This window comes from Salvelinus namaycush, chromosome 17, assembly GCF_016432855.1.
Source record: "Salvelinus namaycush isolate Seneca chromosome 17, SaNama_1.0, whole genome shotgun sequence".
Taxonomy (NCBI): domain Eukaryota; kingdom Metazoa; phylum Chordata; class Actinopteri; order Salmoniformes; family Salmonidae; genus Salvelinus; species Salvelinus namaycush.
In genome coordinates this window covers 16,291,857-16,319,507 of record NC_052323.1, presented here as the reverse complement: position 1 = coordinate 16,319,507, position 27,651 = coordinate 16,291,857, and the positions used below count along the sequence as shown (strand labels likewise).

Sequence of the window (27,651 nt, the reverse complement as noted above, 5' to 3'; positions counted from 1 at the left end):
TGAGTTGGGGTGGGCATTCTATGTTTTGTGTTTCTATGTTTAGGTCGTTTGTAATTAGCCTTATATGGTTCTCAATCAGGGACAGGTGTTTTACGTTTTCCTCTGATTGAGAACCATATATAGGTTGGCTGTTCACACTGTTTGTTTGTGGGTGATTGTCTTCCGTGTCTGTGTCTGCGCACCACACGGGACTGTTTCGTTTGTTCGTTTCGTGTTGATGTAGTCTGTTCCTGTTCGTGAGTTCTTCGTGTAGTTATGTAAGTTCCATGTTCAGGTCTGTCTACGTCGTTTTGTTATTTTGTAGTTTATTATCAAGTGTTATTTTCGTGTTTCGTCGTTTGTTGAATAAACTTCATTATGTATTCACAACCCGCTGCATTTTGGTCCTCCGATCCTTCTCTCCTCTCCTCGTCCGAGGAGGAGGAAGAACTAGACACCCGTGACAGAATCACCCACCAACCAAAGACCAAGCGGCGTGGGAGAGCTCAACAGAGAAACCAGGACTCGTGGACATGGGAGGAAATATTGGACGGAAAAGGACCCTGGGCTCAGACAGGGGAATATCGCCGCTCTGCTGAAGAGAGGGAGGCAGCTAAAGCCCAGGAGCGGTGGTTTGAGGAGGCAGCAAGGAGACGTGGCTGGAAACCCGAAAAGCCTGTGAGTAAACCCCAAAAATTTATTTGGGGGGGGGCTTAAAGGGAGAGTGGCGAAGTCAGGTAGGAGACCTGCGCCCACTCCCTGTACTTACCGTGGAGAGCGAGAGTACGGGCAGACACTGTGTTACGCAGTAGAGCGCATGGTGTCTCCTGTACGTGTGCATAGCCCGGTTCGGTACATTCCAGCTCCACGTATCGGCCGGGCTAGATTGAGCGTTGAGCCGGCTTACATGGCACCAGCCTTACGCATGGTGTCCCCGGTTCGCCTACATAGCCCGGTGCGGGTTATTCCACCTCCCCGCACTGGTCAGGCGACGGGGAGCATACAACCAGGTAAGGTTGGGCAGGCTCAGTGCTCAAGGGAGCCAGTACGCCTGCACGGTCCGGTATTTCCGGCGCCACCTCCCCGCTCCAGCCCAGTACCACCAGTGCCTACACCACGCACCAGGCTTCCAGTGCGTATCCAGAGCCCTGTTCCTCCTCCACGCACTAGCCCTATGGTGCGTGTCTCCAGCCCAGTGCCTCCAGTCCCGGCGCCACGCACCAAGCCTCCTGTGCGCACTGTTCCTTCTCCCCGCACTCGCCCTGAGGTGCGTGCCCTCAGCCCGGTACCTCCAGTTCCGGTACCACGCACCAGGCCTATAGTGCGCATCGAGAGTCCAGTGTGCCCTGTTGTTGTTCCCCGCACTAGCCTGAAGGTGCGTGTCCTTAGCCCGGTACCTCCAGTTCCGGCACCATGCACCAGGCTTCCAGGGTGTCTCCAGAGCCCTGTACGCACTGTTCCTTCTCCCCGTACTCGCCCTGATGTGCGTGCCCTCAGCCCGGTACCACCAGTGCCGGTACCACGCACCAGGCCTATAGTACGCCTTGAGAGTCCAGTGTGCCCTGTTGTTGTTCCCCGCACTAGCCTGAAGGTGCGTGTCCTTAGCCCGGTACCTCCAGTTCCGGTACCACGCACCAGGCCTACAGTGCGTCTCAGCCGGCCTGAGTCTGCCGTCTGCCCAGCGGCGTCTGAACTGCCCGTCTGCCCAACGGCGCCTGAACTGTCCGTCTGCCCAACGCCGTCTGAACTGTCCGTCTGCCAAGCGCCGAATGAACTGCCCGTCTGTATTGAGCCTTCAAAGCCGCCCGTCGGTACTGAGCCTTCAAAGCCGCCCGTCTGCCATGAGCCTGCAAAGTCACCCGTCTGCCATGAGCCTACAGAGCCGTCCGCCAGACAGGAGCCGCTAGAGCCTTCCGCCAGACAGGAGCCGCTAGAGCCTTCCGCCCGACAGGAGCCGCCAGAGCCTTCCGCCAGACAGGAGCAGCCAAAGCCTTCCGCCAGACAGGATCAGCCAGAGCCTTCCGCCAGACAGGATCAGCCAGAGCCTTCCGCCAGACAGGATCAGCCAGAGCCTTCCGCCAGACAGGATCAGCCAGAGCCGTCAGCGAGCCATGACCAGCCAGAGCCGTCAGCGAGCCATGACCAGCCAGAGCCGTCAGCGAGCCATGACCAGCCAGAGCCGTCAGCGAGCCATGACCAGCCAGAGCCGTCAGCGAGCCATGACCAGCCAGAGCCGTCAGCGAGCCATGACCAGCCAGAGCCGTCAGCGAGCCATGACCAGCCAGAGCCGTCAGCGAGCCATGACCAGCCAGAGCCGTCATCCAGCCATGACCAGCCAGAGCCGTCATCCAGCCATGACCAGCCAGAGCCGTCATCCAGCCATGATCAGCCAGAGCCGTCATCCAGCCATGACCAGCCAGAGCCGTCATCCAGCATTAAGCCATCATCCAGCCAGGATCCGCCAGAGCCAGCCAGCCAGGATCCGCCAGAGCCAGCCAGCCAGGATCCGCCAGTCATTCTGGTGTTGCCCCTCATTCTGGTGTTGCCCCTCATTCTGGTGTTGCCCCTCATTCTGGTGTTGCCCCTCATTCCGGTGTTGCCCCTCATTCCGGTGCTGCTCCTTATCCTGGTGATGCCCCTTAATTTAGGTGGGGTTATTTGGAGGGTGGTCATTGTGAGGGGGATAAGGAAGCGGGGATTTATTATGGTGGGATGGGAACCACGCCCAGAGCCTGAGCCGCCACCGTGGACAGATGCCCACCCAGACCCTCCCCTAGACTTTTGGTGGTGCGTCCGGAGTTCGCACCTTGAGGGGGGGGGGTTCTGTCACGTTCCTGACCTGTTTTATGTTATTTTTGTATGTGTTTAGTTGGTCAGGGCGTGAGTTGGGGTGGGCATTCTATGTTTTGTGTTTCTATGTTTAGGTCGTTTGTAATTAGCCTTATATGGTTCTCAATCAGGGACAGGTGTTTTACGTTTTCCTCTGATTGAGAACCATATATAGGTTGGCTGTTCACACTGTTTGTTTGTGGGTGATTGTCTTCCGTGTCTGTGTCTGCGCACCACACGGGACTGTTTCGTTTGTTCGTTTCGTGTTGATGTAGTCTGTTCCTGTTCGTGAGTTCTTCGTGTAGTTATGTAAGTTCCATGTTCAGGTCTGTCTACGTCGTTTTGTTATTTTGTAGTTTATTATCAAGTGTTATTTTCGTGTTTCGTCATTTGTTGAATAAACTTCATTATGTATTCACAACCCGCTGCATTTTGGTCCTCCGATCCTTCTCTCCTCTCCTCGTCCGAGGAGGAGGAAGAACTAGACACCCGTGACAAGTTGTTTGAAAAATGCAAAGGACCACCCCCCAGCCATCCATACATACTTTTTTGAGGTGCGTGCCGCCCCTGAATGATTGTATTTAATTCATACAAAGCCTTTTCATTGTTAAATATAGGCCTATATATTTTTCAAAAAAATTTATACTGTTGCAAGTAATGGAATACTCCATTAACGTTGCCCTAGGTGAAACTATCTAATTTGTCCACGTGCAGAGCTTATGTTCCGTCCCCCCACGTGAGAATGCATTGCCAAGTTTACTTTCCCTGGCTAGCCTGGCTCACGTGAGAATGCATTGCCAAGTTGACTTTCCCTGGCTAGCCTGGCTCACGTGAGAATGCATTGCCAAGTTGACTTTCCCTGGCCAGCCTGGCTCACGTGAGAATGCATTGCCAAGTTGACTTTCCCTGGCTAGCCTGGCTCACGTGAGAATGCATTGCCAAGTTGACTTTCCCTGGCCAGCCTGGCTCACGTGAGAATGCATTGCCAAGTTGACTTTCCCTGGCTAGCCTGGCTCACGTGAGAATGCATTGCCACGTTGACTTTCCCTGGCTAGCCTGGCTCACGTGAGAATGCATTGCCAAGTTGACTTTCCCTGGCCAGCCTGGCTCACGTGAGAATGCATTGCCAAGTTGACTTTCCCTGGCCAGCCTGGCTCACGTGAGAATGCATTGCCAAGTTGACTTTCCCTGGCTAACCTGGCTCACGTGAGAATGCATTGCCAAGTTGACTTTCCCTGGCTAGCCTGGCTCACGTCAGAATGCATTGCCAAGTTGACTTTCCCTGGCTAGCCTGGCTCACGTGAGAATGCATTGCCAAGTTGACTTTCCCTGGCTAGCCTGGCTCACGTGAGAATGCATTGCCAAGTTGACTTTCCCTGGCTAGCCTGGCTCACGTGAGAATGCATTGCCAAGTTGACTTTCCCTGGCTAGCCTGGCTCACGTGAGAATGCATTGCCAAGTTGACTTTCCCTGGCTAGCCTGGCTCACGTGAGAATGCATTGCCAAGTTGACTTTCCCTGGCTAGCCTGGCTCACGTGAGAATGCATTGCCAAGTTGACTTCCCCTGGCTAGCCTGGCTCACGTGAAAATGGCTAACGTAACCGGATAAATAAAAATTGAGTTTATGATGGGGGAATACACCATTATGGAAAGAGGTGCTGCGCGATTGAAATCCCCAGTTTGTTATTTTGGAGTCATTGTGGACAAAGACAGGTAGATGTTAGCTATCATTTAATTATTAGGCCTACATTAATACAGGCCGTATTAAGTTTAAACCGGCGAGGCTGGTAAAAGTTTGAGTATAGCCTACTAAACAAATGTATTTTTGCAGCCTATATTAGATTCCGAGAATTGATTGTTTAAGTTTCAATTAAACTACTTGTTTATCTAAACAATATTGAATGTAAAGGTGTTGTTATGTTGGCTATCATTAGGTAAGAACGCTAATTCGAAGGCACTTTTTTTCAAAGCGATTTGATTCTCCATGTGCCGCTTTGCGTTGTGAAAAAAAAAATATTTTTCTCAATTAATGACGTGGTTTGCTTTTATCCAAATGTTGAATAGACATGCAGACAAATTCATTCATTCAGGGAAGGGGAATAATAGCCTACTACTCTGAAGTCATAAAAACAAACAATAAATGCATGTTATTTGGCGGGTAATGGATCGACTCTCGGAACAATTCTACGCGGGTGAGTCGGATTGCGGTGAAAACTCTGTCCTAATGTCGGGTATTGGGTGTGGCTCGGAATTGATGTGGCTGGCACTGGGCGAGTGCGGCTCTGGTAAACAAGCGCGTGTAACTGTACATAATTCCTGTTAGCACTGGGGAAAGTGTCAGTTGCGTCACCCGGGCAGAGGAGGTGACAGAAGATAAAGATTTAGTAAAGGAGGGGACACAGCTGCAGCATCTTTTGGGAACGACACCACAGTCTCGTAGCGGGGTGACGTTTTGTTTTTGCCAGGGCTGGCAGGCAAACTAACTTTCAGACACACTAATGATGGAACACACGACAGGGAATTAGGGAGCCATGAATTATTTAATAGAATAGCATGCTGCTTGCTGTTCGCCGTGTAGAGCTAGGTATTAAACTGCACAAAGCTGTGGAGGAGCCCTGAACTGTGCCTCTCCGTCAGCTGGTGCAGAACAAATCACACACTCTGGTGAGATTAGAAACAATGTGGAGGCAGTTAGGTTTTGGACTACCGCAGTGTCTCTTTGAATTGCCAGGAAGAGATGTGCACGTACCAGGAAGCAGGGGTTTATAAAAAGCTCCCCAGTCCCTCAGGGGAGAAGACATACAGAATTGGAACACTCCAACAATGGGATATGGCAGATCTGAGGCGTCCCTTATGTGTTGCCCTTCTCTTCCGCTCTTACAGGAAAGCCCACTGATGGACACACACGCACACACACAAACAGGCAAGCAAACATGCACGCACGCATGTGAAACAGAGTTCAGAACGTACCGTAAGCTCACTTCACAGCTAGCTTGAAATGTCACGGACGGAGCAATCCAATTAGTACATTTTGGGTGGCTCCACCTGTTGGAACGTTGTCAAGGAGGGCGGTCACATGTGCTAGCGAAGTAGAGGTCTTGGGTTTGAGCCTAGGTGTGAGCTGAATCAGGAGGATGTGGTACTCGCTAAGCAAGCATTGTGGCGTCTGTAACACATGCAAACGCCCTCATCCCCACACAGACAACCACAAACTCACTCATGCTCAAACCCTACACCCCTACCCAAGCACTCTGTCCTGCCATCTCTGGTGTCCTGACCCTGCTGTGGGAGGGTAGCTCCCACTCAGCCCAGTCCAAGCTCTTCTCTGTCCTGACACCCCAATGGTAGAACCAGCTTCCCCCTTAAGCAAGGACAGCAGAGTCCCTGCTCATCTTCTGAAAACATCTGACACCTTACCTCTTCAAATTGTATCTTAAATAATCCCCCAGCACCCCCTCCTCATGCCTGACCCCATCCCCCCTCACCTTTAGCGAACTAACACTAACACTCACACTTGATTCTGTTTCCCCTACTAGCTCTGGCTTTGCTGATAGCTACTTAATTGAGGAAAAATGTACTTACATGACTGTGGTTGTCTCACCTAGCTACCTTAAGATGAATGCACTGACTCTGGATACGAGCCTCTGCTAAATTACTAAAATGTAAATAAAGTGTGTGTACAGTGTGTGTGTGCAGTGTATGTGTGTGTGTGTGTGTGTGTGTGTGTGTGTGTGTGTGTGTGTGTGTGTGTGTGTGTGTGTGTGTGTGTGTGTGTGTGTGTGTGTGTGTGTGTGTGTGTGTGTGTGTGTGTGTGTGTGTGTGTGTGTGTAGTGTATGTGTGTGTGTACTCAATAAGTGTGTGATTCACACAGAGAGCCAGTGAATGTTGGTTACTGACTGAGGTAAGTCACTGAAGCACTATAGGGGAGAGTTAGCCTGTCATTATATCCTAAGACTTTGGACTTTGGGCTCTCCCTCCCTATAGTCCCCAGCCCCCTCCTTATAGCCCCAGCCCCCTTCCTATAGTCTCTAGTCCCTTTTAAGGGTGGCAGGTAGCCTAGTGGTTAGAGCGTTGGGCCAGTAACCGAAAGGTTGCTGGATCGAATCCCCGAGCTAACAAGTTAAAAATCTGTCATTTTACCCCTGAACAAGGCAGTTAACCCACGGTTCCCCGGTAGGCTGTCATTGTAAACAAGAATTTCTTCTTAACTGACTTGCCTATTTAAATAAAGATTAATATATATATTTTTTTTAAATAGTCATTCCAACTCTGTCTCTTTTTTTAACAGTTTAGTTAAAAGCCTCCAAGTGCCAACACACTTACAGTATGACATATCTGCAATGGTAAGGAGGGAGGGAGGGAGGGAGTGTAGGAGGAAGACACAAGCCTCAAAGAAAATGCTTCTGAGACACCCCGCAGGCATGCTCTTTCTTTCTCTACCTCCCTCACTCTCCCACCCTCGCTCTCGCCCTCCTTCCTAAAAAAAACGCTCCACTCATATCTTGTGCATTAATGAATCACTGAACCAGGAAGCAGCCTCTTCAGGATAATCCCCCAACCCGATTAAGGAGTTAGATTTCTATATGCCTCTTTATTTCCTTTTGGAGGTGATAATTAAGAAATGTTACATTTAGTGTCTGCCTCTGTAGCCCATGTTGCATAAGCAAGCCCCTTTCTTTGGTCTCTTTTTGTGATAATTTGGTGTTTTTGCTCCTGATGAATTGGCCTGGGTTCTATTATCTAGTGTGGAGGAAACAAGCCTGTCTATCTACCTCATGGTCAAGTAGCTACACAAGCCTTTCTGTCTACCTCATGGCCAAGTAGCTGCACAAGCCTGTCTGTCTACCTCATGGCCAAGTAGCTACACAAGCCTGTCTGTCTACCTCATGGCCAAGTAGCTACACAAGCCTGTCTGTCTACCTCATGGCCAAGTAGCTACACAAGCCTATCTGTCTACCTCATGGCCAAGTAGCTACACAAGCCTATCTGTCTACCTCATGGCCAAGTAGGTACACAAGACTATCTGTCTACCTCATGGCCAAGTAGCTACACATACCATTAAGCCATTGTTATTGATTCCCTTTAGTCCTGTCAAATGCTCACACACACACACACACTCTTGTGCAATGTGTGACTGTGACAGCCCCTGACTGCTGTCACTGTGGCCACACCCACAAGTGTATCGGGACTGACAGCTTCAGGAGGGGTTCACTGCTCTCCCCCTCTCTCCCTCTTTGGCATCTGGCATCTCAATGCAGCAGAAAGCGCCTATAAAAATCCTTTCAATTAATCCTCGTATACTCACCGAGGATGAAATACCTCCAGGACTTCTCTCCTTCTCTCCTCGCAGCCCAGTCCAGCCTAACCCAGCCCAGCCTAGCCTAGCCTAGCCTAGCCTAGCCCAGCCTAACCCAGCCCAGCCTAGCCCAGCCTAACCAGCCCAGCCTAGCCCAGTCCAGCCTAGCCCAGTTCAGCCTAACCCAGCCTAGCCCAGCCCAGCCTAGCTCAGTCCAGCCTAGCCCAGTCCAGCCTAGCCCAGTCCAGCCTAACCCAGCCCAACCCAGTCCAGCCTAGCCCAGTCCAGCCTAGCCCAGTCCAGCCTAACCCAGTCCAGCCTAATCAAGTCCAACCTAGCCCAGCCCAGCTTAGCTCAGCCTAGTCAAGTCCAGCCTAGCCCAGTCCAACCCAGTCTAATCCAGTCCAGTCTTGGTCTGGTCTGGAGCTGAAGCAGGCAGCTCCCGGCATGTAGCAATGATTCTAATACAGCAGCACAGCACTCAATTTGTTTCACCTTCACTGTGAAATGGAAGTTGGTGATGTGATGGTTGTCTGTGAGAGGAGAGGCCGTGCCCTGAGGCTTGATTTGTGGGTGTTTGAAGCCACCCAGTAAAGCTGCCCTGGGTGCTTCCTGATGATGGACAACCTTACTAAAGGTATTAGACGACCGGCTCTCTCTGATCCCAATCAGCCCGGCTTCCATCCATGCTGAGTGCTGTGTGTCTGCAGGTACTCAAACTGTGTGGTGAGTATAAGTGTGTGTGTGTGTGTGTGTGTGTGTGTGTGTGTGTGTGTGTGTGTGTGCGTGTGTGTGTGCGTGTGCGTGTGCGTGTGTGTGTGCATTTGTTTGTGTAAAGACCCACTCAGCGTGTGTTTCTCAGTGTGACAGTATAGAGACAGCTCTCTGAACACACACACACACACACACACACACACACACACACACACACACACACACACACACACACACACACACACACACACACACACACACACACACACACACACACACACACACACACACACACACACACACACAGGTGAGTGCTACGGATCAGTGGTTATGTTCAGGCATGAGGACAGAGGATCCCCAGGAGGTATAGGCCACATGTGTCCCTTTGAACCCTTCAATCTGATCTGGAGCCTATTCCACTGGGGCCTCATATCACACCATAACCTTTGCTCTGATTCAATTACCACTGAGCTGGAGGGTAGGTAGAGGGGGTATGGGACAGTACACTCAAATACGCACAGGTTTCACTTTGGATATATGGTACACACTTAGAAAAAAATGTTCTTAATAGAACTATAAAGGGTTCCATCGCTTGCTTCATATACGGAACCACTAAAAGTTATATACCAACCAAACTAGAAATGCAACATTCAACAATTTTTTATTATTTTACTGAGTTATAGTTCATATAAGGAAATCAGTCAATTGAAATAAATAAATTATGCCCTAATCTATGGATTTCACATGACTGGGCAGGGGCACAGCCATGGATGGGCCTGGGAGGGAACCCATTGACCCACGCCCAGCCAATTAGAATTAGTTTTTCCCCACTGAGCGTTTCCCCCACACATTGACTCTGTATCAGTACCCCCCTGTATATAGCCTCACTATTGTTTTTTACTGCTGCTCTTTAATTACTTGTTACTTTTATCTCTTATCCGTATGTTTTGAAACTGCGTAGTTAGTTAGGGGCTCGTAAGTAAGCATTTCACTGTAAGGTGAACACCTGTTGTATTCGGCTCATGTGACTAATAAAATTGTATTTTGTTTTTATTTTTATTTGAAATACCCCTGTTTCATCAGCTGCCCGGGTGGCTGGTCTCAGACGATCCCGCAGGTGAAGAAGTCGGATATGGAGGTCCTGGGCTGGCGTGGTTACACGTGGTCTGCAGTTGTGAGGCCGGTTGGACGTACTGCCAAATTCTCCAAAAGCACGTTGGTTGTGGTTTAGAAATTAACATGCAGTTCTGTGTCAACAGCTCTGGTGGACATTCCTGCAGTCAGCATGCCAATTGCACACGCCCTCAAAACTTGAAACATCTGGCGTTGTGTTGTCTGACAAAACTGTACATTGCACGTGCCCGTGTCCTTTATTGTCCCCAGTACAAGGTGCACCTGTGTAACGATCATGCTGTTTAATCAGCTTCTTGATATGCCACACCTGTCAGGTGGATGGATTATCTTGGCAATGGAGAAATGCTCACCAACAGGGAAGTAAACAAATTTGTGCACAGAAGCGTATGGAACATTTCTGGAATCTTTTATTTCAGCTCATGAAACATGGGACCAACACTTTACATGTTGCGCTGATATTTGTGTTCAGTATTCAGTAGAACCCATTTGTGGGGTTCTTTGATCAGAACCCTAGGGGATCTTCTTCACTGAACCAAATTGTTTCCATATAGAACTCTGTATAGTACCATGTATGATGTATGGCTAGGCTACAATAGTACTAGCTAAGAAGATAATATAAGGCCATGAAATGATGCACAAAAAAATACCAGCATAGTTTTTAGATTGTATTGTCCTTACAGTCAAACTCAAAACTAACAGTTTGGGTACAGTAATGCAAACATAGTTTGGAAATATGCACTGTTGGTCAGGGAGGCTCTTTATTTGAATAATGGCCCACGTCAGTTTTGGTAGCAACCTTCAGAAGGTTTCTGCCTTATTCATGGTACAGCTACAGTATGGGGTATCGCCTGTCTGGTTCCTGAGAAGAACACGAGGAGCCAAAACATGAGTCTATTGTATATCCGCAAAAATGAAGACAAAATAATATGCATACATTTCATTATTATCATGCTGAGGACCAACTTACAGTTGTCGTCAGCAGCAGCCAAAAGAGGAATCTGCCTCTGACTCCACACTGTAATACTGAAATAAAAGCAACAATGAGATAATTGCCAGTGTCAGGCTGGGTATGTAGTTCTATTTGGCATATTCAATAATTAAAATGGAAGTTTATTTGTAAGATGAGTCAGCTAGCTTGTAAAGTGGCTAATTAGAGGTGGCTTTCTCCTCAGCTAGCTACCAAACAAACGGTAACCTATAAAGTTCGAACTCTAAAAGAGCCTTATTTATCTAGCTTATAGTTTATCATATGATTATGGCTTCATATGTTTGAATTAAAAAAGCGACTTTGCTAACCCTAAAACATTTGCTTATTGGTAGGCACTATTTCCAACTGTCTTGAGATGTTATGCTGGATAAAAATGACAGTTGGTTTTTGAATGATATAACTGCAGAGCATTTAACTTTTTTTCTGAAAAAGGTTCTTAAATTTTGACCAAAGAACCAAAAGGTTGTATATACTGTACATCCCCAATGAACCCTTTTTCTAAGAGTGTACTCTACACAGAGGCATACACAAACTGATACAGATCCTCTCTTCAGTATCTATTTTTCTTTTACACACACGCGCACACGCACACGCGCGCGCATGTGTTATCCCACAAAATAACAAACTTCCTTCCTTGAGGGCTTTTAAGAGACACTACAACTCTCTTCTTTGTTAACTAATCTGTGAAATGACATGAAATGACATGAAATGACAAGCCAGGTTGTGTTCTTTGACAAGTGCCTTTGTCTCTGCAGGAAACAACTAATCCAATGTACCATTCCTATGCTTCAGACTGCTGTCTATAGATCTCCGTTTATTTGTGTCTGTGTGTTTTGCACACCTGTTGACCTGGTCAACATATTGTCAGTAACAGTGAGAGTAGCTCTCTGTTACTGTTCACTACTACATCACCATGACTAGCTCCATAGTGTTCACTACCACATCACCATGACTAGCTCCATAGTTTTCACTACCACATCACCATGACTAGCTCCATGGTGTTCACTACCACATCACCATGACTAGCTCCATGGTGTTCACTACCACATCACCATGACTAGCTCCATAGTTTTCACTACCACATCACCATGACTAGCTCCATAGTGTTCACTACAACTTCACCATGACTAGCTCCATAGTTTTCACTACCACATCACCATGACTAGCTCCATGGTGTTCACTACCACATCACCATGACTAGCTCCATGGTGTTCACTACCACATCACCATGACTAGCTCCATAGTGTTCACTACCATATCACCATGACTAGCTCCATAGTGTTCACTACCACATCACCATGACTAGCTCCACAGTGTTCACTACCACATCACCATGACTAGCTCCATAGTGTTCACTACCACATCACCATGACTAGCTCCATAGTGTTCACTACCACATCACCATGACTAGCTCCATAGTGTTCACTACCACATCACCATGACTAGCTCCATAGTGTTCACTACCACATCACCATGACTAGCTCCATAGTGTTCACTACTACATCACCATGACTAGTTCGATAGTATTTACTACCACATCACCATGACTAGCTCCATAGTGTTCACTACCACATCACCATGACTAGCTCCATGGTGTTCACTACTACTTCACCATGACTAGCTCCATAGTGTTCACTACCACATCACCATGACTAGCTCCATATTGTTCACTACCACATCACCATGACTAGCTCCATAGTGTTCACTACCACATCACCATGATTAGCTCCATAGTGTTCACTACCACATCACCATGACTAGCTCAATAGTGTTCACTACCACATCACCATGACTAGTTCCATAGTATTCACTACATCACCATGACTAGCTCCATAGTGTTCACTACTACATCACCATGACTAGCTCCATAGTGTTCACTACCACATCACCATGACTAGCTCCATAGTGTTCACTACCACATCACCATGACTAGCTCCATCGTGTTCACTACCACATCACCATGACTAGCTCCATAGTGTTCACTACTACATCACCATGACTAGTTCGATAGTATTTACTACCACATCACCATGACTAGCTCCATAGTGTTCACTACCACATCACCATGACTAGCTCCATGGTGTTCACTACTACTTCACCATGATTAGCTCCATAGTGTTCACTACCACATCACCATGACTAGCTCCATATTGTTCACTACCACATCACCATGACTAGCTCCATAGTGTTCACTACCACATTACCATGACTAGCTCCATAGTGTTCACTGCGACATCACCATGACTAGCTCAATAGTGTTCACTACCACATCACCATGACTAGTTCCATAGTATTCACTACATCACCATGACTAGCTCCATAGTGTTCACTACTACATCACCATGACTAGCTCCATAGTGTTCACCTCCACTACCACATCACCATGACTAGCTCCATGGTGTTCACTACCACATCACCATGACTAGCTCCATAGTATTCACTACATCACCATGACTAGCTCCATAGTGTTCACTACTACATCACCATGACTAGCTCCATAGTGTTCACCTCCACTACCACATCACCATGACTAGCTCCATGGTGTTCACTACCACATCACCATGACTAGCTCCATGGTGTTCACTACTACTTCACCATGACTAGCTCCATAGTGTTCACTACTACATCACCATGACTAGTTCGATAGTATTTACTACCACATCACCATGACTAGCTCCATAGTGTTCACTACCACATCACCATGACTAGCTCCATGGTGTTCACTACTACTTCACCATGACTAGCTCCATAGTGTTCACTACCACATCACCATGACTAGCTCCATATTGTTCACTACCACATCACCATGACTAGCTCCATAGTGTTCACTACCACATCACCATGATTAGCTCCATAGTGTTCACTACCACATCACCATGACTAGCTCAATAGTGTTCACTACCACATCACCATGACTAGTTCCATAGTATTCACTACATCACCATGACTAGCTCCATAGTGTTCACTACTACATCACCATGACTAGCTCCATAGTGTTCACTACCACATCACCATGACTAGCTCCATAGTGTTCACTACCACATCACCATGACTAGCTCCATCGTGTTCACTACCACATCACCATGACTAGCTCCATAGTGTTCACTACTACATCACCATGACTAGTTCGATAGTATTTACTACCACATCACCATGACTAGCTCCATAGTGTTCACTACCACATCACCATGACTAGCTCCATGGTGTTCACTACTACTTCACCATGATTAGCTCCATAGTGTTCACTACCACATCACCATGACTAGCTCCATATTGTTCACTACCACATCACCATGACTAGCTCCATAGTGTTCACTACCACATCACCATGACTAGCTCCATAGTGTTCACTGCGACATCACCATGACTAGCTCAATAGTGTTCACTACCACATCACCATGACTAGTTCCATAGTATTCACTACATCACCATGACTAGCTCCATAGTGTTCACTACTACATCACCATGACTAGCTCCATAGTGTTCACCTCCACTACCACATCACCATGACTAGCTCCATGGTGTTCACTACCACATCACCATGACTAGCTCCATAGTATTCACTACATCACCATGACTAGCTCCATAGTGTTCACTACTACATCACCATGACTAGCTCCATAGTGTTCACCTCCACTACCACATCACCATGACTAGCTCCATGGTGTTCACTACCACATCACCATGACTAGCTCCATGGTGTTCACTACTACTTCACCATGACTAGCTCCATAGTGTTCACTACTACATCACCATGACTAGTTCGATAGTATTTACTACCACATCACCATGACTAGCTCCATAGTGTTCACTACCACATCACCATGACTAGCTCCATGGTGTTCACTACTACTTCACCATGACTAGCTCCATAGTGTTCACTACCACATCACCATGACTAGCTCCATATTGTTCACTACCACATCACCATGACTAGCTCCATAGTGTTCACTACCACATCACCATGATTAGCTCCATAGTGTTCACTACCACATCACCATGACTAGCTCAATAGTGTTCACTACCACATCACCATGACTAGTTCCATAGTATTCACTACATCACCATGACTAGCTCCATAGTGTTCACTACTACATCACCATGACTAGCTCCATAGTGTTCACTACCACATCACCATGACTAGCTCCATAGTGTTCACTACCACATCACCATGACTAGCTCCATCGTGTTCACTACCACATCACCATGACTAGCTCCATAGTGTTCACTACTACATCACCATGACTAGTTCGATAGTATTTACTACCACATCACCATGACTAGCTCCATAGTGTTCACTACCACATCACCATGACTAGCTCCATGGTGTTCACTACTACTTCACCATGATTAGCTCCATAGTGTTCACTACCACATCACCATGACTAGCTCCATATTGTTCACTACCACATCACCATGACTAGCTCCATAGTGTTCACTACCACATCACCATGACTAGCTCCATAGTGTTCACTGCGACATCACCATGACTAGCTCAATAGTGTTCACTACCACATCACCATGACTAGTTCCATAGTATTCACTACATCACCATGACTAGCTCCATAGTGTTCACTACTACATCACCATGACTAGCTCCATAGTGTTCACCTCCACTACCACATCACCATGACTAGCTCCATGGTGTTCACTACCACATCACCATGACTAGCTCCATAGTATTCACTACATCACCATGACTAGCTCCATAGTGTTCACTACTACATCACCATGACTAGCTCCATAGTGTTCACCTCCACTACCACATCACCATGACTAGCTCCATGGTGTTCACTACCACATCACCATGACTAGCTCCATAGTGTTCACTACCACATCACCATGACTAGCTCAATAGTGTTCACTACCACATCACCATGACTAGCTCAATAGTGTTCACTACTACATCACCATGACTAGCTCCATGGTGTTCACTACCACATCACCATGACTAGCTCCATAGTGTTCACTACCACATCACCATGACTAGCTCCATGATGTTCACTACTACTTCACCATGACTAGCTCCATAGTGTTCACTACCACATCACCATGACTAGCTCAATAGTGTTCACTACCACATCACCATGACTAGTTCCATAGTATTCACTACATCACCATGACTAGCTCCATAGTGTTCACTACTACATCACCATGACTAGCTCCATAGTGTTCACCTCCAGTACCACATCACCATGACTAGCTCCATGGTGTTCACTACCACATCACCATGACTAGCTCCATAGTATTCACTACATCACCATGACTAGCTCCATAGTGTTCACTACTACATCACCATGACTAGCTCCATAGTGTTCACCTCCACTACCACATCACCATGACTAGCTCCATGGTGTTCACTACCACATCACCATGACTAGCTCCATAGTGTTCACTACCACATCACCATGACTAGCTCCATAGTGTTCACTACCACATCACCATGACTAGCTCCATAGTGTTCACTACCACATCACCATGACTAGCTCCATAGTGTTCACTACCACATCACCATGACTAGCTCAATAGTGTTCACTACCACATCACCATGACTAGCTCCATAGTGTTCACTAGCACATCACCATGACTAGCTCCATAGTGTTCACTAGCACATCACCATGACTAGCTCCATAGTGTTCACTACCACTACCACATCACCATGACTAGCTCCATAGTGTTCACTAGCACATCACCATGACTAGCTCCATAGTGTTCACTACCACATCACCATGACTAGCTCCATAGTGTTCACTAGCACATCACCATGACTAGCTCCATAGTGTTCACTACCACATCACCATGACTAGCTCCATAGTATTCACTACTACTTCACCATGACTAGCTCCATGGTGTTCACTACCACATCACCATGACTAGCTCCATAGTGTTCACTAGCACATCACCATGACTAGCTCCATAGTGTTCACCTCCACTACCACATCACCATGACTAGCTCCATGGTGTTCACTACCACATCACCATGACTAGCTCCATAGTGTTCACTACCACATCACCATGACTAGCTCAATAGTGTTCACTACCACATCACCATGACTAGCTCAATAGTGTTCACTACTACATCACCATGACTAGCTCCATGGTTTTCACTACCACATCACCATGACTAGCTCCATAGTGTTCACTACCACATCACCATGACTAGCTCCATGGTGTTCACTACTACTTCACCATGACTAGCTCCATAGTGTTCACTACCACATCACCATGACTAGCTCAATAGTGTTCACTACCACATCACCATGACTAGTTCCATAGTATTCACTACATCACCATGACTAGCTCCATAGTGTTCACTACTACATCACCATGACTAGCTCCATAGTGTTCACCTCCAGTACCACATCACCATGACTAGCTCCATGGTGTTCACTACCACATCACCATGACTAGCTCCATAGTATTCACTACATCACCATGACTAGCTCCATAGTGTTCACTACTACATCACCATGACTAGCTCCATAGTGTTCACCTCCACTACCACATCACCATGACTAGCTCCATGGTGTTCACTACCACATCACCATGACTAGCTCCATAGTGTTCACTACCACATCACCATGACTAGCTCCATAGTGTTCACTACCACATCACCATGACTAGCTCCATAGTGTTCACTACCACATCACCATGACTAGCTCCATAGTGTTCACTACCACATCACCATGACTAGCTCAATAGTGTTCACTACCACATCACCATGACTAGCTCCATAGTGTTCACTACCACATCACCATGACTAGCTCCATAGTGTTCACTAGCACATCACCATGACTAGCTCCATAGTGTTCACTACCACTACCACATCACCATGACTAGCTCCATAGTGTTCACTAGCACATCACCATGACTAGCTCCATAGTGTTCACTAGCACATCACCATGACTAGCTCCATAGTGTTCACTAGCACATCACCATGACTAGCTCCATAGTGTTCACTACCACATCACCATGACTAGCTCCATAGTATTCACTACTACTTCACCATGACTAGCTCCATGGTGTTCACTACCACATCACCATGACTAGCTCCATAGTATTCACTACCACATCACCATGACTAGCTCCATAGTGTTCACTACTACTTCACCATGACTAGCTCCATAGTTTTCACTACCACATCACCATGACTAGCTCCATGGTGTTCACTACCACATCACCATGACTAGCTCCATAGTGTTCACTACTACATCACCATGACTAGCTCCATAGTGTTCACTACCACATCACCATGACTAGTTCCAAAGTATTCACTATCCCTACCACATCACCATGACTAGCTCCATAGTGTTCACTACCACATCACCATGACTAGCTCCATAGTGTTCACTACCACATCACCATGACTAGCTCCATAGTGTTCACTACCACATCACCATGACTAGCTCCATAGTGTTCACTACTACATCCCCATGACTAGCTCCATAGTGTTCCCTACCACATCACCATGACTAGCTCCACAGTGTTCACTACTACATCACCATGACTAGTTCGATAGTATTTACTACCACATCACCATGACTAGCTCCATAGTGTTCACTACCACATCACCATGACTAGCTCCATAGTGTTCACTACCACAACATCATGACTAGCTCCATAGTGTTCACTACTACATCACCATGACTAGCTCCAAAGTATTCACTCCCACATCACCATGGTTAGCTCCATAGTTTTCACTACCAAATCACCATGACTAGCTCCATAGTGTTCACTACCACATCACCATGACTAGCTCCATAGTGTTCACTACTACATCACCATGACTAGTTTGATAGTATTTACTACCACATCACCATGACTAGCTCCATAGTGTTCACTACTACATCACCATGACTAGTTTGATAGTATTTACTACCACATCACCATGACTAGCTCCATAGTGTTCACTACCACATCACCATGACTAGCTCCATAGTGTTCACTACTACATCACCATGACTAGCTCTATAGTGTTCACCTCCACTACCATATCACAATGACTAGCTCCATAGTGTTCACTACCACATCACCATGACTAGCTCCATAGTGTTCACTACCACATCACCATGACTAGCTCCATAGGTGTTCACTACCACATCACCATGACTAGCTCCATAGTGTTCACTACTACATAACCATGACTCGCTCCATAGTGTTCACCTCCACTACCATGTCACAATGACTAGCTCCATAGTGTTCACTACCACATCACCATGACTAGCTCCATAGTGTTCACTAGCACATCACCATGACTAACTCCATAGTGTTCACTAGCACATCACCATGACTAGCTCCATAGTGTTCACTACCACATCACCATGACTAGCTCCATAGTGTTCACTACCACATCACCATGACTAGCTCCATAGTGTTCACTACCACATCACCATGACTAGCTCCATGGTGTTCACTACCACATCACCATGACTAGCTCCATAGTGTTCACTACCACATCACCATGACTACCTCCATAGTATTCACTACTACATCACCATGACTAGCTCCATGGTGTTCACTACCACATCACCATGACTAACTCCATAGTGTTCACTACCACATCACCATGACTAGCTCCATAGTGTTCACTACCACATCACCATGACTAGTTCCATAGTGTTCACTACCACATCACCATGACTAGCTCCATAGTATTCACTACCACATTACCATGACTAGCTCCATCGTGTTCACTACCACATTGCCATGACTAGCTCCATAGTGTTCAATACCACTACTACATCACCATGACTAGCTCCATAGTATTCACTACCACATCACCGTGACTAGCTCCATAGTGTTCACTACCACATCACCATGACTAACTCCATAGTGTTCACTCCCACTACTACATCACCATGACTAGCTCCATAGTGTTCACTACCACATCACCATGACTAGCTTCATAGTATTCACTACCACATCACCATGACTAGCTCCATAGTATTCACTACCACATCACCATGACTAGCTCCATAGTGTTCACTACTACATCACCATGACTAGCTCCATAGTGTTCACTACTACATCACCATGACTAGCTCCATAGTGTTCACTACCACATCACCATGACTAGCTCCATAGTGTTCACTACCACATCACCATGACTAGCTCCATAGTGTTCACTACTACATCACCATGACTAGCTCCATAGTGTTCACTACCACATCACCATGACTAGCTCCATAGTATTCACTACCACATCACCATGACTAGCTCCATAGGTTTCACTACCACTACTATATCACCATGACTAGCTCCATAGTGTTCACTACCACATCACCATGACTAGCTCCATAGTGTTCACTACCACATCACCATGACTAGCTCCATAGTGTTCACTACCACATCACCATGACTAGCTCCATAGTATTCACTACTACATCACCATGACTAGCTCCATAGTGTTCACTACCACATCACCATGACTAGCTCCATAGTATTCACTACATCACCATGACTAGCTCCATGGTGTTCACTACCACATCACCATGACTAGCTCCATAGTGTTCACTACCACATCACCATGACTAGCTCCATAGTATTCACTACTACTTCACCATGACTAGCTCCATAGTGTTCACTACCACATCACCATGACTAGCTCCATAGTATTCACTACATCACCATGACTAGCTCCATAGTGTTCACTACCACATCACCATGACTAGCTCCATAGTGTTCACTACTACATCACCATGACTAGCTCCATAGTATTCACTACTACATCACCATGACTAGCTCCATAGTGTTCACTACATCACCATGACTAGATCCATAGTGTTCACTACCACATCACCATGACTAGCTCCATAGTGTTCACTACCACATCACCATGACTAGCTCCATAGTGTTCACTAGCACATCACCATGACTAGCTCCATAGTGTTCACTACCACATCACCATGACTAGCTCCATAGTATTCACTACCACATCACCATGACTAGCTCCATAGGTTTCACGACCACTACTATATCACCATGACTAGCTCCATAGTGTTCACTACCACATCACCATGACTAGCTCCATAGTGTTCACTACTACATCACCATGACTAGCTCCATAGTGTTCACTACCACATCACCATGACTAGCTCCATAGTGTTCACTACCACATCATCATGACTAGCTCCATAGTGTTCACTACCACATCACCATGACTAGCTCCATAGTGTTCACTACCACTACCACATCACCATGACTAGCTCCATAGTGTTCACTACCACATCACCATGACTAGCTCCATAGTGTTCACTACCACATCACCATGACTAGCTCCATAGTGTTCACTACCACATCACCATGACTAGCTCCATAGTGTTCACTACCACATCACCATGACTAGCTCCATAGTGTTCACTACTACTTCACCATGACTAGCTCCATAGTGTTCACTACCACATCACCATGACTAGCTCCATAGTGTTCACTACCACTACTACATCACCATGACTAGCTCCATAGTGTTCACTACCACATCACCATGACTAGCTCCATAGTGTTCACTACCACATCACCATGACTAGCTCCATAGTGTTCACTACCACATCACCATGACTAGCTCCATAGTGCTCGCTCACATATATATATATATTTTTTATTTAACCTTTATTTAACTAAATAAGAAATAATTGTAAATAAGAATTTGTTCTTAACTGACTTGCCTAGTTAAATAAATGTTAAATACATTTTTTTAAAGTCAGTTGAGAACAAATTTTTATTTACAATGACGGCCTAGGAACAGTGGGTTAACTGCCTTGTTCAGGGGCAGAACGACAGATTTTTACCTTGTCAGCTCGGGGATTCAGTTTAGCAACCTTTTGGTTACTGGCCCAACGCTCTAACCACTTGGCTACCTGCCGCCCCAAATCAGCAGCTTTGAGGCAGTCAAAGCGGTAGCAGGTGGTGCACATTCTCTCTCTCCCTCTTTCAATTCAATTTAATTTCAAATGGCTTTATTGGCATATGAAACTTTATGTTTACATTGCCAAAGCAAGTGAAATAAATGATAAACAAAAGCGAAAGAAACAATAAAAAATGTACAGTAAAAATTACACTGACAAAAGTTCCAAAATAACAAAGACATTTCAAATGTAAATTTATGTCTATATACAGTGTTGTAACGATGTGCAAATAGTTAAAGTACAGAACGGCAGTCCCAGCAGTTGTCTTATATACGGCTATAAAAAGACAAGTTATATTTGCATGATTTAGCATAATTAATTAATCATTACCATTTTGTTTCATTCATGTGACAGACCAATACCTCACTTATTCTCTCTAAGCTGAGACCTTGAGACTGAGATATCTTTCGTTCTGAAAACAAGGTCTGGGCGTACTGCTAAATAGCAGCTACTGAGGATTTGTTAAATCAGTCACTTGCATGAAAACATAAATTGGTTATTAGAACAGCACATAAATAGAACAAAGAAATTAGTTATAAGAAAAGCAGAAACATTAAAATTCCCATTAAAATTCACAAATCCTGCTGCTGTGATTGCACACTGTGGTATTTCACCCAATAGATATGAGAGTTTATCAAAATTACATTTGTTTTCGAATTCATTGTGGGTCTGTGTAACCTGAGGGAAATATGTGTCTCTAATATGGTCAAACATTTGGCAGGAGGTTAGGAAGTGCAGCTCAGTTTCCACCTCATTTTGTGGGCAGTGTGCACATACCCTGTCTTCTCTTGAGAGCCTTTTCTGCCTACGGCTGCTTTTCTCAATAGCAAGGCTATGCTCACTGAGTCTGTACATAGTCAACGGTTTACTTAATTTTGGGTCAGTCAGTGGTCAGGTATTCTGTCACTGTGTACTCTCTGTTTAGGGCCAAATGGCATTCTAGTTTGATCAGTTATTTTGTTAATTCTTTCCAATGTGTCAAGTAATTATCTTTTTGTTTTCTCATGATTTGGTTGTGTCTAATTGGGTTGCTGTTCTGGGGCTCTACGGGGTCTGTTTGTGTTTGTGAACACAGCCCCAGCACCAGCTTGCTTAGGGGACCCTTCTCCAGGTTAATCTCTCTAGGTGATGGCTTTGTTATGGAAGGTTTGGGAATCACTTCCTTTTAGGTGGTTGTAGAATTTAACGTCTCTTTTCTGGATTTTGATAATTAGCGGGTATCGGCCTAATTCTGCTCTGCATGCATTATTTGGTGTTTTACGTTGTACAATGAGGATATTTTAGCAGAATTCTGCATGCAGAGTCTCAATTTAATGTTTCTCCCATTTTGTGAATTTTTGGTTGGTGAGCGGACCCCAGACCTCACAACCACAAAGGGCAATGAGTTCTATAATTTTAGCCAGATTCTAATTGGTAGGTCGAATTTTATTTGAAATGTTATGTTCCTTTTGATGGCATAGAAGGCCCTTCTTGCCTTGTCTCTCAGATTGTACACAGCTTTGTAGAACTTACCTGTGGCGCTGATGTTTAGGCCGAGGTATGTATAGTTTTTTGTGTAATCTAGGGCAATGGTGTCTAGATGTAATCTGTATGAGAATGTCTTGTTGGTCTGGGTGGGGTGTCTGTTGATCTGTTGCTCCTGTGTAAGGTGTTGGGGCTGTGGTAGGGGGCGATGTCCTTTAGGGTCCTGGCTAAGGTGGGCACTGTTGCTTGTCTCTCTATCTCTCTCTCTCTCTCTCTCTCTCTGTCCCTCCCCCTCTTTCTATCTCTCTCTATCTCTGTCTCCCCCCTCTCTCTCTCTTTTTTATTTATTTATTTATTTATTTTACTTTTTTTTTTTAATTAAGGGGTGGATCAGCTTAATATTGCAGAAAGAATGTTGCTTCCATCAATGTAATTGTCTGCATCATTTCAAATCCCCCATATTCTTTTGGTAAATATATATATCCATACACGCATGCACACATATACACATATATACATACACATACCTATATAGACATACATACTTTTTTAAAGAATATACCTTTATTATTATTCCCCGCAACTCTACTACCGATCCCCCAATTGGAGTAAACTAATAAACACTTCTGCTTTTACCTTCAATTTATACATCTTATACACATTTTACAGACACAGTCTACTTTACAATAGTTCTCTCTTGTTTGTTCTTAGTCCTTCCTCTATTTCTGATGTCCATCCAGTTTGATTTCTATTTGTAACTGTGTTATTTCACAAAAGCTCCGAACCTATATACATTTTACAGATCCCGTATGTTTTACATTGTTTATCTTGTTATTAGTCCCACCATTCAGCTCCATTCAACCCTCCCATCTATCTCTCAACATCATCCATTTCGGATTTCTATTTGCCATATATTTTTCAACTGTGCTGTGATGCTTCACAAAATAATTGAACCTTCCTATTCTCATAGCTTCTACAGATTGTAAATGAAAAATAAACATTTTTGCTAAAATAATTATTATATTATTGATTGATTGACTATGGCTTTTCAAATCACCCAGTATTGCTATCTGTAGCGTCTAGGCAAATGTTGCAATTCTTCAGCCATTCCTGGACCTGTGACCAAAAACGAGCTACGTATGAACAACTCCAAAATAAATGATCTAATGACTCTGCCTCCTCACAGCAGAATCTGCAGAGCTGGGAAGATTGTATCCCCCTTATATATAACATTCTATTAGTTGCAAGAATTTTGTATAGCAATTTAAATTAAAACATTTGAAGTTTTGAATCCGGCGTTGTTTTGCGTATCAATTCATAAACCATTTGCCATGGAATGGGTACATCGAAAATCTCTTCCCAACTATTTTGCAATTTATATGGCACAGCTGTCAGTTTTTTAGTCCTTAAATGAAATTGGTATATGTTTTTATTTATCACACTTTTCTTTAACCATTTATGTTCTTTAATACAGGGCTGACATACAAGTTCCTTACTTTTTTCCCCTTCTACTTGCCTCATCCATTTTTGTGGTAATGCTGCAATTAATTGGTTGTAATTTTGGGTAGAGCAGACATTTCCATATGTCTGTGTTAGCTGCATGTGTGACATAACTCCACCAGTCCTATTTATGATATCATTCACTAAAATTATACCTTTTTAAAAATTTCTTCGAAAAATACATTTTTTTATTCAATTAGTATATTTGAATTTAACCACAATATTTGTTGTATTATTTGTTCTGTCTTTTCAGGTGGATTAAACTGAAATTGCAACCAACTTTCTAAGGCTTGTTTAAAAAATAAATATATTTTGGAGATTATTTCCTTTTCAAACAACCGAAAGTGAGCAGGTGTAATCTGAATAAAGGGAAGAAGGCCCTTCTTGAACATAGGATGAGACATTCGTACCAATTTACCAGAGAACCAGTTAGGATTTAAGTATAACTTTTGTATGACTGATGCCTTTAGTGAGAGGTCTAATGCTTTAATATTTAATAATTTCTGCCCTCCGAATTCATATTTGTTATATAAATTGGCCCTTTTAATTTTATCTGGCTTGCCGTTCCAAATAAAATTGAATATTTTTTGTTCATATAATTTAAAAAGCAGGTCACTAGGTGTAGGCAAAACCATACGCAAATAGGTAAACTGTGATATGACTAAAGAGTTAATCAGGGTGATTTTTCCACAAATAGACAGGTATTTTCCTTTCCATTATAGCAAGATCTTATCTATTTTTGCTAACTTTCTATAAAAATGTATTGGAGTGAGATCATTTCTCTCTCTCTTTGCCCCCCCCCCTCTCTCTATCTCTGCCCCCCCTCTCTCCCCTTCTCTGTCCCCCCTCCCTCTCTCTCTGTCTCGGCCCCTTCCCTCTCATATGTTCCTTCACCATCTCATACATTTCGTTTTTTGTATTGTTTTTAAAGTTGCATTTATTGCAGCTCTTTTCATAGGGGGGATTGTGGGATGGCAGTTTACCAATGTCACCCAATTGGTAGATGTGTTGGGTATCATGAGCAACCATTGGCTGACTGTCGTTTTGCTCTGTCTGTTTGTCTGTCTGCCTGTCTGCAGGGTGCGGCTAGAGGCGTTCTCCGACAACAGTGGGAAGCTGCAGCTCTCCCTGCAGGAGATCATAGACTGGCTGACGGCCAAGGACGAGGAGCTGTCGGAACAGCTGCCCATAGGGGGCGATGTGGGGGCCGTCCAACACCAAAGGGAGTTCCACCAGGTACTGTGTTGGGCCCCTTTAAAAAACGACATCATACAAACACGCCAAACTAGTATATAATCAGGATGTTCTTGTAAGGCAGAGCTCTCCAACTTTGTTCCTCAACCCTTGTGTAGGTTTCCAAGATTCCTTGAGTGGAACCCATCGTTCGTGCCGAGCTGCAAGAATGTGTGTTAGAATTACCATCCAGTTGAGTTGTATTGATCAAACGAATGCAAAGGCACCTAACACTAACCCTTCACAGTTTCTCCCTAGAAACTCCCTAGTTACCTGTATGAAATGAATACGACCACTAGGCTATGTTTCAGTGCTGTGACACTACCCTTAGTTTAACCTATTAGTCTGGTTAGCCATTAACATTAAGGACGGAGGGTAAGTAGTTAGATAGGAGTACATACCTCATCCCTCCATCCCTCCACCCCTCCACCTCTCCGTCCCTCCCTCCATCCATCCATTGATCCCTCCATCCCTCAATCCCTTCTCAGCGATTTACCTACTTTCATTTAGCAACCACTTTAATTTGAGGCTCTCTTAATTTGTCCATGTATCAAAATAACGACTCTATTTCAGCATTTAAGACTCTGGCTGTTATCTGCAGGAGAGATCTGAGGCAACAAGATGTCTGTGGTGTGTGTTAAAGCCGCCCAGTGGTGAAGCTGTAAAGATACCCTGAACTGCCGTTAAGTAAGAAAAGTGCCTCAGCTGAAATCTTTTTAATTGACTGACATGTTAAAAAGCCCTTGCTACTATGTGAAAGGGGAATAAAAGTGGTTGAAAGCTGAGAGCAGTGGAGCCAAGCAGATGAAGGGTGCAGAATATAAGATGGGGAGAAATAGTCTCTCACATTCAGGGGCTTGTTCTGCACTCCTCCTCATTCTGTGGCAGAACATTGAGAAAATCCTTCCTAGCAATGGTTCCTGGGTTGTTTATCCATTTCCCGGGAAAAACACCTCCATTCGGTGTGAGATCTCCCCAGAACACAAACAGGCAGGCAGGCAGGAGGGCAGATACACACACACGCACACACACACGCACACACACACACGCACGCACGCACGCACGCACGCACGCACGCACGCACGCACGCACGCACGCACGCACACACACACACACACACACACACACACACACACCATAATTGGTCATGTACTACAGCAGAATGCTCTTTCCACCTTTGTTCCAATTTTCTGTGCTGTCAGATTTTGCAGTGAGTCTCTGAGGGGGGAGAGTCGTATTGACAGTGATAGTGGTCCTCCCCCTCTCCTCCCCCTCCACCCCGACCAACTGGCACTGTGAAATCCGCTTCCCAATTAACAGGACACAAACCATCCAGTCACACACCATCTCTTTCTCTCTCTATCTCTCTCAAGCGCACCGTTGCTCTATCTTGATCTCTGTCTCTCTCTCTAATGTTCTGTTTCCCATCCTGCTGATTCTGTTACTCAATATGAACCAGTACGAATCAGTAAGAACCAGTATGATCTACTGTGAAAAAACGGTGTCAAAAACTGTCCCCCTCCTCTTCTCTCCCCCGTTTCCTTCCCCTTCCTCTTCTCTCCATCCCCTCTTTCCACCCCCGTTTCCTTCCCCCTCCTCTTCTCTTCAC

General features: G+C 45.3%; 1 protein-coding gene across 1 annotated transcript in view; it reads left to right on the top strand.

The window, feature by feature from the left end:
• The window catches only part of LOC120061966 (dystrophin-related protein 2-like), a 161,459-nt gene that overhangs the window by 60,690 nt on the left and 73,118 nt on the right, over window positions 1-27,651 (top strand). Inside the window, exon 3 of the mRNA XM_039011751.1 lies at window positions 25,889-26,045. Coding sequence (XP_038867679.1) covers window positions 25,889-26,045 — 157 coding nt within the window. The remainder of the gene's footprint in view (window positions 1-25,888; window positions 26,046-27,651) is intronic.